At 59.1% G+C, this 16,118-nt stretch overlaps 5 protein-coding genes across 5 annotated transcripts; all 5 read right to left on the bottom strand.

The window, feature by feature from the left end:
• Positions 1-1,763: 1,763 nt before the first annotated feature.
• On the bottom strand, positions 1,764-3,924 carry L226DRAFT_611760 (uncharacterized protein; the record flags this gene model as incomplete). The annotated part of the gene is made up of 5 exons (XM_067686309.1): positions 2,683-3,924; positions 2,394-2,624; positions 2,187-2,271; positions 2,037-2,083; positions 1,764-1,955 (listed from the first exon to the last, which is right to left on the bottom strand). The coding sequence occupies exons 1-5, from the start codon at positions 3,565-3,567 to the stop codon at positions 1,764-1,766; spliced, it is 1,440 nt and encodes a 479-aa protein (XP_067536936.1). The 5' UTR covers positions 3,568-3,924.
• Positions 3,925-4,329: 405 nt separating this feature from the next.
• On the bottom strand, positions 4,330-6,747 carry L226DRAFT_484026 (uncharacterized protein). The gene is made up of 3 exons (XM_067677039.1): positions 6,626-6,747; positions 5,412-6,533; positions 4,330-5,347 (listed from the first exon to the last, which is right to left on the bottom strand). The coding sequence occupies exons 2-3, from the start codon at positions 6,436-6,438 to the stop codon at positions 4,545-4,547; spliced, it is 1,830 nt and encodes a 609-aa protein (XP_067536935.1). The 5' UTR covers positions 6,439-6,533; positions 6,626-6,747; the 3' UTR covers positions 4,330-4,544.
• A 1,051-nt stretch (positions 6,748-7,798) lies between these two features.
• On the bottom strand, positions 7,799-9,951 carry L226DRAFT_460579 (ATP-dependent RNA helicase ded-1; the record flags this gene model as incomplete). Its single annotated transcript, XM_067675599.1, has 4 exons — positions 7,799-9,076; positions 9,133-9,670; positions 9,728-9,824; positions 9,906-9,951. 4 exons carry the CDS (start codon positions 9,949-9,951, stop codon positions 7,799-7,801), a joined length of 1,959 nt encoding a protein of 652 aa, XP_067536934.1.
• Positions 9,952-11,378: 1,427 nt separating this feature from the next.
• On the bottom strand, positions 11,379-14,066 carry L226DRAFT_460863 (uncharacterized protein; the record flags this gene model as incomplete). The annotated part of the gene is made up of 4 exons (XM_067675617.1): positions 11,379-12,329; positions 12,388-13,325; positions 13,629-13,747; positions 13,783-14,066. The coding sequence occupies 4 exons, from the start codon at positions 14,064-14,066 to the stop codon at positions 11,379-11,381; spliced, it is 2,292 nt and encodes a 763-aa protein (XP_067536933.1).
• A 289-nt stretch (positions 14,067-14,355) lies between these two features.
• L226DRAFT_484016 (alpha/beta-hydrolase) lies at positions 14,356-15,559 on the bottom strand. The gene is made up of 6 exons (XM_067677038.1): positions 15,508-15,559; positions 15,428-15,454; positions 15,243-15,364; positions 14,850-15,170; positions 14,614-14,793; positions 14,356-14,556 (listed from the first exon to the last, which is right to left on the bottom strand). The coding sequence occupies exons 1-6, from the start codon at positions 15,533-15,535 to the stop codon at positions 14,482-14,484; spliced, it is 753 nt and encodes a 250-aa protein (XP_067536932.1). The 5' UTR covers positions 15,536-15,559; the 3' UTR covers positions 14,356-14,481.
• Between the last annotated feature and the right edge of the window lie 559 nt (positions 15,560-16,118).

Genomic DNA, 16,118 nt, shown 5'->3' with positions numbered 1-16,118 from the left:
CCTGGCGGACGTTCCAATATCTATCTCGAGAAGACCGCTGCGTTCCTGCGAAGCCCATGTGTTCACGTAAATCCACCCTCCGGCATGCCGCGTGAGCCGCGGGGTGACAGATTGTCCCAGGCCGTCTCCTAGACAGCCAAAGGACTGCCGTGTGGGCTCAATAGAATACTCCACGCTCCTCTTGGCTGTGCATGCGAAACCTGACCAGCTTGCCCAGTGCGGCACCAATCTGCGGTCGTGTCTTCCCTTGCATTCATCCAGCATCCAGGGCTCTAAGGCCAAGTAGCGGTTGTAGCAAGCTCTATCTCATAGCTACACTGGCATATGTGTGAAGAGCTGTCAGGTAAGCGGCCGCGGCGTATTCCCCCGCGGCAAGGTCAAGGGAATATAGCGGCTGAGAAGCCATCAAGGCGTGATTGACTCCAAGTCTCCAAGTAAAGATCCACGGCAATATTGGGCTAGTCGCATGTTAACCGCTCCCGGGGATGTTATTGAAATTATCAGAGGGAACCTGGGGCGTGCTGGGCAAGGCGGTCTGTCACGTCCGCCCGCGAGGGACACTGAGTCGCACGAGCCCCCCGGTGCCAGGGAGGAACGCGAGTCACCTACGTGGAAGGCCCGACGCAGCGACTTCGAGTGATTCATGCATCAAGAAATAGCGGCGAAGATAGCTCCTCGGTTCGTCCCCGCACCCTCCCTGGCCAGCCAGTGACTTCGAGCGGCCCAGTGTGCCTCGATACCCGTGGGGACGATGCCTGGGTGCATCAGGGTCGCATCAGTCCGGCCCTAGGGACCGCTATTGGGCGATGTGCGAACGGCGAATAGAGAAAGGGTCACGTACACGGCGGGCGGGCGGCTGCTGAACAAGGTTATCCATGTCGGTGATGGCAAGGGTCCTCACTGGGAGAGCATACCGGCTTCCGCCAATACCCGCACACCGCCTTCATCGGAGGTAGCATAATATGACGAAAAGCCAAGCCCCGATCCAGACTATCCACGTCTACTTCCGGTTGCGACAGAGAATAGAAGGTATGGGCGAGAATGGCGACGATTCACGCACGAGAACATACCACTCACCCGCGATCTCGGGAAGTGGTGGACAAGCTAAACCTAGCGCATCACTTGAGGATGCCCGAAGATCGAATGGTGGGCGGCGACGCAACATGGCCCTTGAGCGATTCACTGAAATGGAGAAAAGCCCGCGCCGTCGCAATTTCGCCAGCACAACGTGCTGGACCGATATGAACATGCGGTTGCGGGGTCCCGTGTGCGTAGAATACATCTGATTCTCGAGCCTAAGCCTTTGAGGGTCGGGGATTGTGCGTGGCACGAAGAACCGGCCGTATTACGGGTTACGGCTGACCAGTAACCGCACGATATGATCGGGCTAATGGACCGAAGGTATACGTATCAGTGCAGTGAGCAAGATATTACAAACGAACGAAGACGCGCGGAGAGAGTAGCATATATCACAGCCGTGGTCGGGGTTTGGCGTGGGTCATGATAGAGCAAGTACGGGACGAAGGGAAAGAGCGGTACACGGGCAACAGGCGGGTAGAAGTGTCGGAGACAAGAGGAGAGGAGCAAGGAGGATCGGGATGATGGGATGGATGGAACAACTGACAGATCAAGAGACAGAGAGAGGCGGGGGCTCACCAATATGACCAATTAATAAAACATATGAACAGCGAACACAGCAAACACACAAAGCCAAAGACCAACAGGTCGACCACGAAGCAGGCGAGTCTATGCCCGTGCCCGGGTCAATCCCTCCGGTATCTCCCATCCTGCTGCGACCCGTACGAGCCGTCATCGTCGGAGTCGCTGTCGCTGGGCTCGTCCTGGCCGGGCATGCCGGGTTCGTCGACAGGTCCGCTCACGATCTGCCCCGTCGACCTGGCGGGCTGTCCGCCTCCGCGCCCGCGTCCAGGCTCGTTCCGGTTGCGCTTCTTTATCTGCGGTGACCGCGGATGCAGCGCATCGCCAGGGTGCAGTCAGCGATGCCCCCACCCGCCAACGATGTGTGGTTTACGTACCAGCTTCGCGTACACGAGGCCGCAGGCATTGCAGAGGGTTCTTGGACCTATGAAGCGAGCAACGTAGGTGTCAGTGGCACATCCGACGTCGTGTGTTGCTCGCTACCGTGGACAGCATGACGACAGCAGCGGAAGCGACGATAGACGTACCCATTGGGCCACGCCGCCATTCTGGCGTGGACGTTGCGGCGCATCCCAGACACGTCTGCCCTTCGGTCGGAGGCTGATTCTCGCCCTGCCGTGAGGATGAGGCAAGCATACCGTGACAGTCGGATCCGGAATAGGGAGCCAGGCGCAAAGGGGCGCATACAATCAGTCGCGTGGGGCATGTATCACGCACGCGGAGACGTCACTCACCTGTCTTGCTCGGTTTGCATCTTCGTCTCCTTCGTCTGGGGACCGATCAGGTGGAGGGCGCGGTGGTTCCGGTATAATCCGCTTAGCCGCAGCATCGAGCACCTGTGCGCCGTAAGCCGCCGCCTGTAGCATGCGTTCTAGCGTGTCGGCCGGAGGCGGCGGGCGCGCAGGCGTCGCCTCGTACGCTATTGCGTTCGTCGAGTCGATGATTAAGCGATAGGACTCCAATAACTGCGCATATATGCAGGTCAAAGACTAGCGCAAGATGCGAAATACGCAATGGGCATACCTTCACAAAATCGATTCCAACGGCTGAAGTCGTGATCGCAGGGGGTCCAGACTGCGTAGAGTGCGGGGGCGGCGGAGGCGCGGGAGCTTGCGCCGCTACTGGGGCAGGTGGTGGAGGTGCATGCGCCGGTGCAGGGGGTTCGTTTTCGCGAGTTTTACGTACTGGTGCGGGAGGAGGAGGAGCTGCCTCCGGTCGCTGGGGAGGGCGCTCTTCAGTCCTGCGAGATTGAGGCTCCTGTCTCGAGGGTGGTTGGGCGTATCGTCGATCATCGTGGGGAGTGTTTGGTGAAAGATCCGGTCTCGCGCCTGGTGCACCAGGTGGAGGATACGGCGACTGCCCGGGGGGAGCCGTCGGAGGGTAGGGAGGGTTGTAATGGGACCACTCGCCTGACCATTGCTGCGGAGGGACGCCGTATGCGGGTTGGGGATATCCAGGTTGCGGGGGGTATGGTGGATGAGCCCCATTGTATGGCGCCGGGGGAGGTGGATGAGAAACGGGCTGCTGGGGCGGGGGGTGGGAGACAGGCTGCGGAGGAGGAGGAGAGCGTACAGGAGCGCGTGAGGAGCTCTGGGTGTACTGCCCGTTCTCGTATGGGGGCGCGGTTGGGTATGCGTATGGATAAGAGGGCGCAGGAGGTACTTCTTGTGGGGGATACATATAACGGCCTTCGGACGCCATCTGCGGAGGTGGACGCGAGTTCTTGGGCGTGGGTTGTCTGTGATGGTGCGAATCAGGAGCCCGGGAGGCTGCAGGGGCGAGAGCGTGACCGAGGGATGTGTAAGACGTTGTGGAGGCTACGCTGGAACGCTGAGAGTTAGCGACAGGGTTTTGAGACGAGGAAGCGGGGTGGGCATGGTCATGAGAGGCGTTTTGGTAGGGAGGCATGCAGGGATCAGTCTAGGGTCGTCGGCGGGACATAAAAACGTCGAGAGCGGTCAGAACGAGGCGGTCTACATAGACGAAGAGAAAGGAAGACAAGCGGCCTGGCAGGTGGGACACGGGCCTGGTTGGACAAGCGGCGGAATCACCGCCCGCCTGCATGCGGGGTATATGGAGAACGGTTCGCCCCGTCCATGATGCTACGACAACGCGATCGAGAGATCTCCCACTCCGCCACGGGTATCATCCTCCCGCCGTCCCTGCCCCGACATACGCAATACATACAGCGAGTGCGACCTACGTTTTCGCAGAACACGTCCGACCGCGGGGTTGGCAGCTGAGTTCGAGCAGTGCTGTGTGCAGAGAGCAGGCGTCCGCGGGGTTTCCGTTGACAAAGCTATCAATGTGGCTGAGTTGCGAGTCCGACACGGCTGGACGCGGGCTCGTTGCGTCCGATGTCTCGCGGGCTGGCTCTGTGAGGGCCGGTCAGTGGCGGGCGCATGTTCTCGTCGTCGCAACTCACAGCGTCGTCGTCGGTTTACACGGAGACGAACGGACGCTGGAGTCGGGCATAACAAACTTGACAGGTTCGACGTTCTCCGATTCTCACTCTGGCGCGCGGCAAATCCACGTGATGCGCCTTCATTGAAGCTTGTACCGCGCTCGGCAGGGTGCCTGGAGATTCCATCTGGCGCAGATTCTGGCCACAGATCCCTCTCCCTTGTCTCCTTCGCGAACGCAGCACACTTATCAGATTGTAGATACCAACTCCTTGCTCACAGCGGCGTTTGCTGAGTCTGGCACCAACGCAACAGAGGCACGGATGCAACAGCCAACTGCCGGATAACACGGATCCACCACAGATCACCAACGACGTCTTGTACGTCTTGTAAGAGAAACAAACGAGCGTGTTCGAGCTAGTCGCATGATGGCCGGTACTCTACGGAGGCAAAGCGTCCACGATGTGCACCTCCTCACTCGCCTCAGACATGGGCCGTCAGAGCAGTGCTATGCCCGCCTCGGTCCCCTTCCTTCGACTTCGCCTGCTTGCCACCAGAAGCAGGTGTGTTCTCCTTCGCGGATGCGTGCGCGGGGGCCGCGGGGGCGTCGAAGCCAGGATGCACGTCCTCGTTCTCCGCCCCGCCGGACGCCGTGCCAGTGGGGGCGACTCCGCTGGCCGCCGCCGCTGCACGCTCGCGGGCCCGACGGCGCCGGCGCAGGATCTTCTTCCGGTTCCGCACGGCGCGATGGTAGCTCTGCTCGTCTCCGTACAGCAGCTCGTACTCGCAGAACGGGCAGATCCACTCGTCCGCCGGGTTCGTCAGCGTCGCGACCGGGGTCACATTCGCCTCCGACTTCTTGCGCCGTCGCGGCGGGATCTCCGCGGACAGGAACCGCAGAGGCAGCGGCGTCAGCAGATTCTGTGCATTCTGTACCGCCTGCTGTGCACTCGGGGGCCCCGTGTGCGGGAGCCTAGATGGCACGTAGTTGCGGAGGTGATGGGGGTTAGAAGCGTTAGCCAGAGCAGATCGCTTCTTCTTCTTCCCGCCCTTGCCCTTACTCCCCAGCAGAGTCTGTTCGAGCGCCCCCTTCTGGTCAGCAGTGTTCGTGCCCGTCGTGCGCGCAGCCTGCTTGGCCGTCGACCGCTTCGCAAGAGGTCCGTTGAGAGCGGCCTGCGCTTGCTTCGCTGCCTCCGCCGCCTTCGCCGCCTGGCGCGCAAACTCGACTTCAAACTGGCTATGCAGCAGCGCGACCTCCTCGCTCGTCGCAACCAGACGATCCGAGGCTTCGGGAAATGCGTGAGGACAATTCGGTCAGAATGTTAGTACCCAAACGGAACGTCCACTCACTGGCGGTGTGACACTCGAAAGTGAAGTCGGAAGACGGCGCGGAGACAGGTGCCTCCTCCTCGTCGCCCTTGTCGGGCTGAGGACGAGACTCCCGCCAGGCCCTGAGCGCACGCGCAATGCGCGCTGCCCGCCTGCGTGACAGACGCACCCGCGGTGGTGGAGCATTGCGCGGGTCGCCGCCAGCCTGTGCCTTGAGGAACAACGCGTTCGCGGACAACGCCTGATCGACCGCGAGCGTGTCCCCGTGCGGGAGGGCCCCAATCACCGCCGACAGCTGCCGCTTCCGACTCTTGAGTATCTCCTTGTGCTGTAGTCCCGCAAGCGTCGCCCGCGACAGCCTCCCCTTCTTCCCCAGCAGGCTCCCGTTCCTCCCCACTGAGAATTGAGTCCCTCCCCCACCGCCTCCAGCACCCGCCGCAGCACCAGCGACACTCACAGAGTCTGCATCACCCTCCCTGTTGGACGGGTGGCCCCGGTCCAGTGGCTCGTCCTCCGCCCCTGACCCTGTCGAGCCCGCATCATGCCCATGCGCCGACCCCGACATGTTCGCGGGCACCTTCCGCTTCTTCGTGTTGCCCGGCTGCTGGAGATGGTCCACATAGTCGCCCTCCCCGTCTTCGTCGTCCTGCCCGTCCACACTCCCCGCCCCGCCCACGCCCGAGTACCCCAGCACCCCGGAAAGCGCACTGCTCAGATCGATATCGATGGCCGCGCCGTTCCCGTTCGCATGCCCGTTCCCGCTCGCGGCGGTGTTCTTGAAGAGGTCGCGGACGCCCCCGAGCACGGGGTGGTAGTACGCCTGTAGGGCCATTTGCGCGGTGAGCGTCGGGTCTTGGGTGGGCGGCTCGTCCGCATCGGTGTGGTTGGGGGAGGTGTCCTGGTCGCCGGCCCCAGCATGCGTAGCGTTGGAGAGCTGGTCGTCGTCCGGCCTGGGGTCCGAGGTGCGCCTGCGCTTCGGGAGTGGCTTCACGCGGCGGAGCGACGGGAGCTCGGGGACGTCAAAAAGTGGTGACGGCGGTCGGTACATGCTCTGCGGTAGGCGGTCCGTGGTCGGATGTGTAGTGGTCTTTCGGTATTCGGGCGTAGATCTGTCTTCGTAGCAATAATGGAAATCTTGTGACACTACACAGGGGCACAGACCGTCGGGAGAGTCAGTGAGGTGGTTCCGCACGACAGATGCGCATGCGATGGATTTCGCAGCTGCGGCAGCTTACGTGGTGGTTAGCGTTGAGTGTCCTCAGGTGGTATCTGGTCAAGCGAATGTCTTGCAGAAGTAACCAAGCTCAGACGTGCGTGGATGTGTGCCACGCAGACCGATGGGATGAAAGCAAGAGGCGCACTCGCTGCAGCCGGCCGACCTGATTTGTCCCGGGGCCCCCAGGCTCAGCCACCGGAAAATCCACAACACCCGGCTCTTCCTTTCTACTCTTTGTCGCTCCGCTACAACGAAGGGCACCATACAATCACAGTACAAGAATATGTCATAAAGTCCAATAGGTTATACAGGTAACAGTAGTATACCATCTGCTACGTGCCGCGTGTGAGTCCAAAACATATCGCTTCCTACAAGCGAATTCCACCATTATATCCCATCCTCCTACGGAATTTTCCCATTCTGGCTCGCACAGGCCCGAAGGCTTTCCGTGTAAATGGGTACCACCGTAGGTGATATTCGTCCATCCACTTCCCATGAGAGCCACTTTCGTGAGTCTTCGTACGTGTGGCTGATTACGGCGTAGTCTCCGAGAACTCTGACCCCTCAAAGCCTTCAGAAACCAGTTTCGTCACTCAGGAAGACACCCAAAAACTCGATAATACAACGACCACTATTGCCTCGATATAGAAGATGCGTAGACTACGGTACAAGATGTGCGATGCTCTAACAGATTGTCTCGTGATGCTAGGATATAGTAAATGTCCGACTGCGCGTCGCAATAAGTCAGGGTATCGCGAAACGAAGGTAGACATTAGCTCTGCTCATGCGGGTAAGACAGGCCCCAAAACTTCTATGGGACGGGGTGATGCGGATGCTGCAATAAGGATATGGCGTGCGGCCGCGTCGGGGCCTGCAGAGTATTGAAACAGACGGTATTAGTAGGGCCGTACAATAGTCGATGAGCAGATGATTGCAACGAGACCGAGAGCGTGAATGTTTGTGAGAGCAGCGCATGTTGTAATACGGACCGGACCGGAGTCATGGATAGTGTGAGCGAGTCGACGAATCAGGGCGTGAGGCAAAGTCGATGCATGGTCGGACACAAGAGAGGGGGCATATTTCGGAAGTCGAGAGAGAAGGGATAAGATGAGAGTCGTTAGGAAAAGGGGACGGGATGGAAGGAAGTTGTTGGAACGTTCGAAGACTTGGAGTCGAAGGGCTGCGGTGATATTTACCACCAGCTGCCTCCGCCTCCACCTCCGCCGTAGCCACCGCCGCCGTATCCTCCTCCGCCACCGTACTGGGGACCGCCGAAGCCACCGCCACCGCCGCCGCGGTGACCACCGTAACCACCGCCGCCACCCTGGCGCAAGTCACGGTTGGCTCCACCACGACCACGACCTCCGCCTCGTCCGCCACGGCCACGGTATCCGCCGCCTCCGCCAAAGCTGTTCTCAGTGGCTACAGTCTCGAGCCAGCCAGGAATGTCCTGGTTGGCCTCACGAAGGAGCTCAATGAGATCACGGACAATGTTGCGGTTGCCGCGGTTGAAGAACGCAGTCGCGACACCGACGTTACCAGCACGTCCTGTACGACCAATACGGTGGACGTAGTCGTCGATGTCCGACGGGAGATCGTAGTTGACGACGTGCGTGACGTTGGGGATATCAAGACCACGAGCGGCGACAGCAGTCGCGACGAGGATGGGAGTGCGGCCAGTCCGGAAGGTTTGGAGGGCCGTCTCGCGCTCGCGCTGAGTGCGGTCACCATGAATAGAGGTGGCGGGAAGATTGTTGCCCAAGAGGAAGTCGGAAAGCATATCGGCCATGCGCTTGGTCTCGACGAAGACGAGGGTCAGACCGGTGCCGTGGGCCTGGAGGACATCGAGGAGGACAGAGCGCTTGTCGCTGTCCTCAACGTACTCGATCCTCTGCGTGATATTCTCAGAGGTCGAGCCGACGCGACCAACCGACAAGAACACGTAATCCTTCATGAAGTCCCTTGCGAGCATCTGAATGTCACGGGGGAAGGTCGCGGAGAACATGAGCGTCTGACGATCTTGTACACCGGGCATGTCCTCGCCCTGGACAATTCTGCGGATCTGGGGCTCAAAACCCATGTCGAGCATGCGGTCGGCTTCGTCGAGTACAAGGTACCGAATGTTGGCAAGGCTGATACGACCACGCTCGATAAGATCCACGAGACGGCCGGGGGTAGCGCTGAGAAGGTCGCAGCCGCGCTCGATCTGCCGCAGCTGCTGGTTGATGTCAGCACCGCCATAGACTACCGCAGGTCGGACCCAGGAACGGTAGCAGAACTTGCGGGCCTCTTCGTGGATCTGACTAACGAGCTCGCGGGTGGGTGCGAGAACGAGAGCCGTGGGGTAAGCCTTACGAGAGCGACCATAACCCGCGCCGGCCTGAGGATCGACGGGGGGAGCGCGAGGACCGTTGGCGAAGGAAGCGGAGAGGATGGGGAACAAGAAACCGCCTGTTTTCCCAGAACCCGTCTGTGGAGACCAGTCAGCATACAAGCGATACACAGAGTATGTAGGGCATAACTCACCTGAGCACAAGCCATCAGGTCTCTGCCTGCGGCAACGATAGGGATCGAATACTTTTGTACGGGAGTGGGTGTAGTGTAACGAGCGTAGCCGATGTTCTCGAGGAGCACCGGATCCATGGGAGGGTTCGTGAACTGAGTAACAGGATCTGGCACGCCAGCACCAGTAGCCTCAACGGGGATGTCGTCGTACTTCTCAAAGTTGATACCGGTGTGCTGCTTGGAAGGGTCGTTCTCGTCGCCGTAGAGCTCCTTCTCCATGCGCATGTTACGGCCGCCGGGAACGTGCTTGCCGTCCTTCCAAACGCCGTAGCCGAAGGACTCACGGGGGCCGCTGTCGCCACCGCGAGGGGCTCCACCGCCAGTCCAGCCATTGGACTGCGGGCGGTCACCCCATCCCCCTGCAGCACCGCCGCCGCGGCCACCATAGCCGCTGAAGCTACGACCTCCACCGGCGTAGCCGCCATCTCCTCCTCTAAATCCACCACCATAACCGCCGCGCGACGAAGGAGTGGAAGAGCGGGAGTCGTTCCAGCCGTTCCTGTGAGAATTTGTGAGCACGATGGGCGACACGTAGCAGAAAGCGACAAAGACGCACCCGTTGGTAACGACCGGGGGATTGGAGGCAGCCCGCTGCGAGCTCCTCATGTGAGGGGGCACATAAGCAGATTTTGTTCCGTTGATACCGAGAGAGGCTGAGGAGAAGGGGGGAAGGGGGAGGGATTCGCATGTCAGACTGGGTGTTGGTGCGCGCGAGGTGATGCGGGAAGACTCACCAAGCTGGTTTTCCAATCCGGTACCGTTTACAATTCCATTGGACATATTAAGTGTTGCAGGTGAAGCGAAAGACGAAGAGTCGGGATGAAAAGTTGTCGGGATTTTCGTCTATGAGTGTTGGTGAGAGTAGGAAACAGTCGAGACAGTGATGGTGCACCACAAAGGCGAGTGAGAAAATTGCCCCTCCCCCGCGGCCGCTTACAAACAGCGCGCGGCCCTTGCTGAGGTAAGCAGCACGGCCCCTGCCGCATCCGGGGCGGCGCTCAAGATCGCGCGCGACGTGGCAAGCGCGTCACCTTACCGGACATTCACAGGCGCTCACAGCTAACACTCACTCGCTCTCTCGACTCGTCCACTCTCTGTCCCTCCTCCTCCTCCTCGCCGCTCTCTAGCCATGTCGCACGGACACTCGCACGGACCCGGACAGCCCACGCACACACACGGCCCCGCCCCACAGATGCAGCCCCAGCAGCAGCAGCAGCAGACCATGGTCATGCGCCCGCCAGACCCGCTCATGCAAGCTGTGATTGAAGCGAGCTTCCGCCCCGTCGACCTCGCCCTCGGACCCCCGGAGAACGCGATCGCGCTCTGCGGCAAGCACAAGCTCGAGAAGTGCGACGACTGCGGCATCGACTACCGCAACCTCAACCGTCTCTCCCGCATACTCGTCGCAAACCCCAACCTCCGCTGTCCCCCGCCCCCACAAGTCGTCTCCCAGAATCTCTCCGCCGCTATTAACAACACCAAAGAGCAGGGCAACGTAAGTCTTGATTTGCCGTGTCCGTAGCTGTGGGTATATGCTGAGACCGCGGCGTTCCTGCAGACTCTGTTCAAGGGTGGCATGCATGCGCAAGCGATCCAGCAATACAACATGGCCGTCGGCATCGCCGTGCAGCGTCCACCATGGGAGGCGCAGCAGCTTATGCGAGAAGAAGTCTCCATGATTCTCTCCAACCGCTCCGCCGCGTTCTTCGAGGCCGGTGACTACCTCAGCGCGCTGGTCGACGCCGAGACCGTCATCCAGCTCAAGCGACCATGGAGCAAGGGGCACTTCCGGAAGGCACGCGCCCTCATGAAGCTAGAGAAATTCACGGAGGCGAAGGAGGCGATTCAGCTGGGTCTGTCGTATGAGCCTAATAACCAGGTATGTCCCCACTCTCTACGGTACTCGCGATGCTCATAATGGTGTGTGTAGGAAATGAACCAGATGCTCGCGGACATTGACTCACATTTGAATGCGTCGACGACGAGTCTCGAAAAGTCCCTTTCCCCTATACCCGTATCTTAATGTATTATTCTACTCCCATGGTATGGTACAGTATGTGTACAGTGTGTGTATCTGGCTGCGTGGTACATGTGCATGGTTCCTTGGATCCTGGACTGAAAGTATAAATATGGGGGAATAGCGGCCACATCTCGCATGAAGACCAAAGGTAGGACGGACTCTGCATGTGCAAGACGTACCGCGCCGGTCAGCGCTCAATATTGTGTGCCTGCAGCTTGTCCAGTATCTGCTGCGCCTCCACACACTCCTCTGGTTCCCGGAATATGCGTATAGGAATATGCGGTGAAACATCCAACCTCGCCTTCCATAACCGACTTTGCAAATCTGCACGCTTCCTCTCCCCGTCCGACTGAGGAACTTGCGGAATCTGAGCTTGGGACTGAGGCTGCCACCTGCCGCTCTCCCGCAGCTCCGTCTGCGAACCGGGCGGGGGCTTGCTGAACCCTGGTGGAGGCCACGGCTTGCCTTCCGACGCGATCATCATCTCCGGACTCCCATGCGGCTCTTCAACAATTGGCGAATGCACGGGCGGCACCGAGCTCGACGTGAAGTAGTCGCTGAAAGACGAAGTCGAGTCCCCGCTCGCGCTGGACGACAGGCCCATCATCTCCGTGCCAGAGTATGACCGCGTCGGTTTCTTCGGCACAACGGGAGACGTGCTCGACATAGCCTGAGCGTCCGACATCGAGCGCGACGGGCTGCTTCTCCCGGAGCGACGCCCATACGTGCCAAAGGACCGTCTGCTCCCAAACGAACTGGGCGTCCCCTGCCCAGGGTCGAGAGCGAATCGATACGCCTCAGCCCCAGTGGGGTCGTCTAACGGACGCACCGAGCTGTCGCCCCGGGCACTCGCGTCGCGGATGTATATCGCGAGGATCTGGTCGGGTCGCTCGCGCGCGGTCTCCGCGTATAGCTCGAGGTCCTGCTCGCCCGAGTCGCCAACGAGGAAAAACTTCGCCTCTGGGAAGTGGTTGAGCACGTCGAGCACTGCTGTGCGTTTTCGCATCGCTGGTGCTGAGAGCAGGCCGTTGAATAGGGATCGCCCGCCGTATGACCGGAGACGTATGGAACCGGGTGGGAGCTGGGAGATCTGGAAGAACTCGTTCACCACCGGAAGGAGCTCGAAAGGCCCGTTGGACTGATAATGGATGCTTCTGTGTCAGTGATAAGACTACAATCTCATGCCAAGGACTCACGACATAATGGAACTGAACCCCGCGTTTCCACATGCTCATGTACCAATCTCCCATGCCCCGAATGACGCTGTCCCGAAGATCCTTCACGAACACGTTGCGGAAGACTGCGCGTGCCCCGCCCAAGATCCCGGATAGCTTGACAGTGTCGTCTATATCCGAAATGACCCGTATTGACGAATGTGTCAAGGGGACAGGGATGGAAGACGAAACTGCCACTGGCGCAAAAAATGGCGCAGGTGGTCGAACTTGATACTGGCCGGGGGGAGGTGTCGGGGTTGGGGAAGGAGGTGTGAGTAGTTCTGCGACGACGAACAGATCTTGCTCGAGCTCCGGCCCACCAAACGCGATATGCAGTGCACCGGGGTGCATGCACATATGCTCCCACGGGACTGAGAACTTCACTTGAAACGAGCCGTCGACGGCAGTAGGTATTTGCCGGGTTGCAATAGGTTGCCTGTCCGGGGTGGCCGAGCTGTCCGAGGAAGCCGAGTCCTCGTACTGCTCGTACAGCGAAGGATCCGACGCGTAAAGCGACACGCGCACCGTCCTGTTAGACAGCACAGACGACCAGAATGGGTGTAGACGAGCCTCCAGGTTAGCGTGCCATCGTTGCAAGTCGGTCGAAGATCCAGGGAGGATAGGTAGTGGTGCCTGGGACGGAATTGGGAACGAGCCATTCCCATTCGCGCTGTACGACGTGGAAGAGGGAATACGACTGCTGTAAGATGCGGATGTTGGCATTGAACCGGAAGCGCGTCCGCTGTCCACGCTGCGTGCGTCGAATTCCAGGCGGCGCAACCTGTCATCCAGCGCCTCCATCTCGGTTTCGTCGGTGATTTCGTCGGGCAGGGGTGGGAGATGCGTCCCTGTTAGGAGGTCTTCCGTGGATCTGCTCAGAGGAGCCGGCCCTACAGGTAGCTTGGGCAGAGCTGCGAAACCTAGGGATTCATAGTTAGACCTAGAACTGAAAGTCGAACGCGAACTTGATGAGTCTCGACAGGATCAATACGGCTCGCGACCCCAGCTGTTGGGACCTCTAAGCCATGTCAGCTAGTCTAGAAGCGCGACCACCATTGCGGTGAGCAACGCGTCTGACTGCTGGGAGGCGCACAGACGGGCCTCCGCCCATACGGCTACGCTAGGGCGTATAGGAGCCAGACAGTCTTGAGAGAACGATGGGCTAATTGAAAGCGCTGAAGCGCGGCATGCCACAATTCACGATAACCGAAATGCAGACCTACCTTTTGCTAGCCGCAGGAACGCCTTCCCAGCACGCGTATCGAAGCCCGTGAGCTTGCATGCGTATCCGGATACGAAGACGTCGATATCGAAGGGCGCACCTACGCCAGAGAACGCGTCACTTTGGGAGAACAAGGAAGGCATACTGCTTATAACGCACCGTCTTCTAGTCCTTTTGGAGGCTCGCGATACCTTCTCGTCGCCCATCCAGGAAACAGGGATAGTCGGTCCCCGCTCGTGTCGTACTCGTTCTGACTTCCGCGACGAAGCTTCTGCCCAGCCCACTGACTCCAAGATTGTTTCTTGTAATTCTGTTCGGCGCCAGACTGAGGCTGTCCGCGAGCCGCCGGGTAGCCCTGCTTGAGTTCTCGTTGCTGGGCAATGTATCCCTTGATTGAGCGCGAGGCGGCGGAGGCTAAGGAACGCCAGGAGGGTGCCATTTCTTCAGACATGTCGGGTCAGAACCATGAGCTGCAAGGCGTGCAAGAAAGAGATGATACGAGTACAACAACAGTCGGTGTGTCAAACAAAGATAGAAGTATTTGTATGAGCTGCAGATGTGTCCATGGCGGGAACGAGATGCTGAAGCGCTGATGTCCGACCTGCGCCAAAGTCTTGTATACAGACGCCCGACGTCACCGCAGATATCCGGTTCCTTCTGGTCGATCATCGTCTATCTCGCTAAGCTTGTTTCCATCTCATCCTTCAACTCCTTTCTCGACATCGAGAGGCTCTTGCAACCGGTTCCTTCCACAGATGCTTTGCTATATCAGCCCATGCCGGTGACAGTATTACTATGAGTACAATCTTTCTTTCTTCGCCTATCTTATGTACAACAGCATGTATACATCAAGCTCACAGGTACTTGTGGAGCCACTCGACGGTCGCCTTGAAGGCGCCCTCCTTGCCCGCCTTGACCTTCGGGTCGCTCTGCCAGAGAGAGTCAGTACATACACACCAACGAACAGAGGACAAGACTTCACTTACAAGGTCACCACGAACAGCGAAACCGTGGGCGCAGCCCTCCCAGTAGGTGCGCTCATACCCAGGAGCAAATTTGCCTCCGCCGAGGATCTCATCAGCTTTGCCCTGCGCCTCGATCGGGAACATCTGGTCGACCGTGCAGGAGTTGATCAGGAGCGGCGCCTTCGACACCTCAGCATATTTCTGGCAGCGACCACCTGTCAACCACTGCACAACCACTCAAGCAGGGAAACGCAAACCTCGAGGTCATCGGGGGTCTTGAGCAGGGACGGGTGCGCGACTGCAACGACTTGGACCTCGTTGGTGAACGCGAGATCGAAGCAGACGCGCGCGCCATAGCAGTACCCGAGAGACGCGAACTTGGTCACGCCCTCCGACTTGAGGCTCTCAATAACAGTACGGACGATGGTGTCCGCCCGGTCAGCGGGATGCCGGCCTATCCACGTCATGATATCGAAGTTGACGCCGGGGTCAAAGGCGTTCGTTGGTGCGGGCTCGCCATCAAACAGGTCGGGCATGACAATCTTGAAGCCGTTCCGGGCAAAGTCGTCAGCTAGGAGCTGAAGCGCACGTGCAGTCGACGTTAGTAACAACGTTTACGTCGTGTGGCTGGTCGATAGATCGCAGCTCACAAAGTTGTTATCGAGACCGAGACCGAAGGCATCGGTGAGGAAGAGGACGACCTTGTCCTTGGGATATTCGACGGTGGGGGTGGCGATGTAGACGTCGATCCCGCCAATCTTGTCCTTCTTGCCTGTAGGAAAGAGCGCAGATTACTCTTTGAAGGTTCTCGAGTTATCGTTTTCCCGAAACGTACCCTCGGGGGTGCCCTCGTGGCGCACACCTACAGAAATCACTTCAGGTCCCCACCAGTCAGAAATTCGCTGGAAAACTCACCAGAGAAACAGTCCTTGCACATAGACATGGTGGCGGATGTTTCAGACAGAGCTGTGGGTATGCAGACGAATTGCTGACAGTCTCTCTTCGGGCCCCGGGCTATATATACCAGTTGGGACAACTGTCATCGATTATCCGTGCCGATGAGAGCAAGCTCAGCTTTGAGCGCTCCTGAACAGATTCTGCTTCCAGGCTGTTTTTTGCATGTCACCATTCTCATGCCCCACTGAGTCCGTTCCCAGCGTTGGAGCACGGGTGTTGCGTCCGAGGCTGCCGAGCGCACACGCAATGATCTCGCGGAATGCGCATGTGGTTCGCTGTATGGAGGATCGGCACTATTCCGACATTGCAACACCCCCAGAAGCGAGATGGATGACACAGTCCGGGAGCGCGCGTGGTTATCGCACTCATCACAAGCGTCCTCTTTGATCGGACGAACCTAGCGTGACGAACTCTGCAATGCGTAAAAACGGCTGGTAGCCGCTGCAAAACCGCCATTAAGCTGCAGGTGGTCGTGATTACCGATCGGAGACACTTCCAAGGACTTCTGTGTGGAGGCTGATGCATCGAACAATCGAGCCACTTCAAACTCCGAAACATTACGTTCATGA

This window comes from Lentinus tigrinus (genome assembly GCF_003813185.1).
Source record: "Lentinus tigrinus ALCF2SS1-7 unplaced genomic scaffold L226scaffold_8, whole genome shotgun sequence".
Lineage (NCBI taxonomy): Eukaryota > Fungi > Basidiomycota > Agaricomycetes > Polyporales > Polyporaceae > Lentinus > Lentinus tigrinus.
Note: the sequence above shows the minus strand (reverse complement) of the source record. Positions and strands in the feature narration are given on the sequence as shown.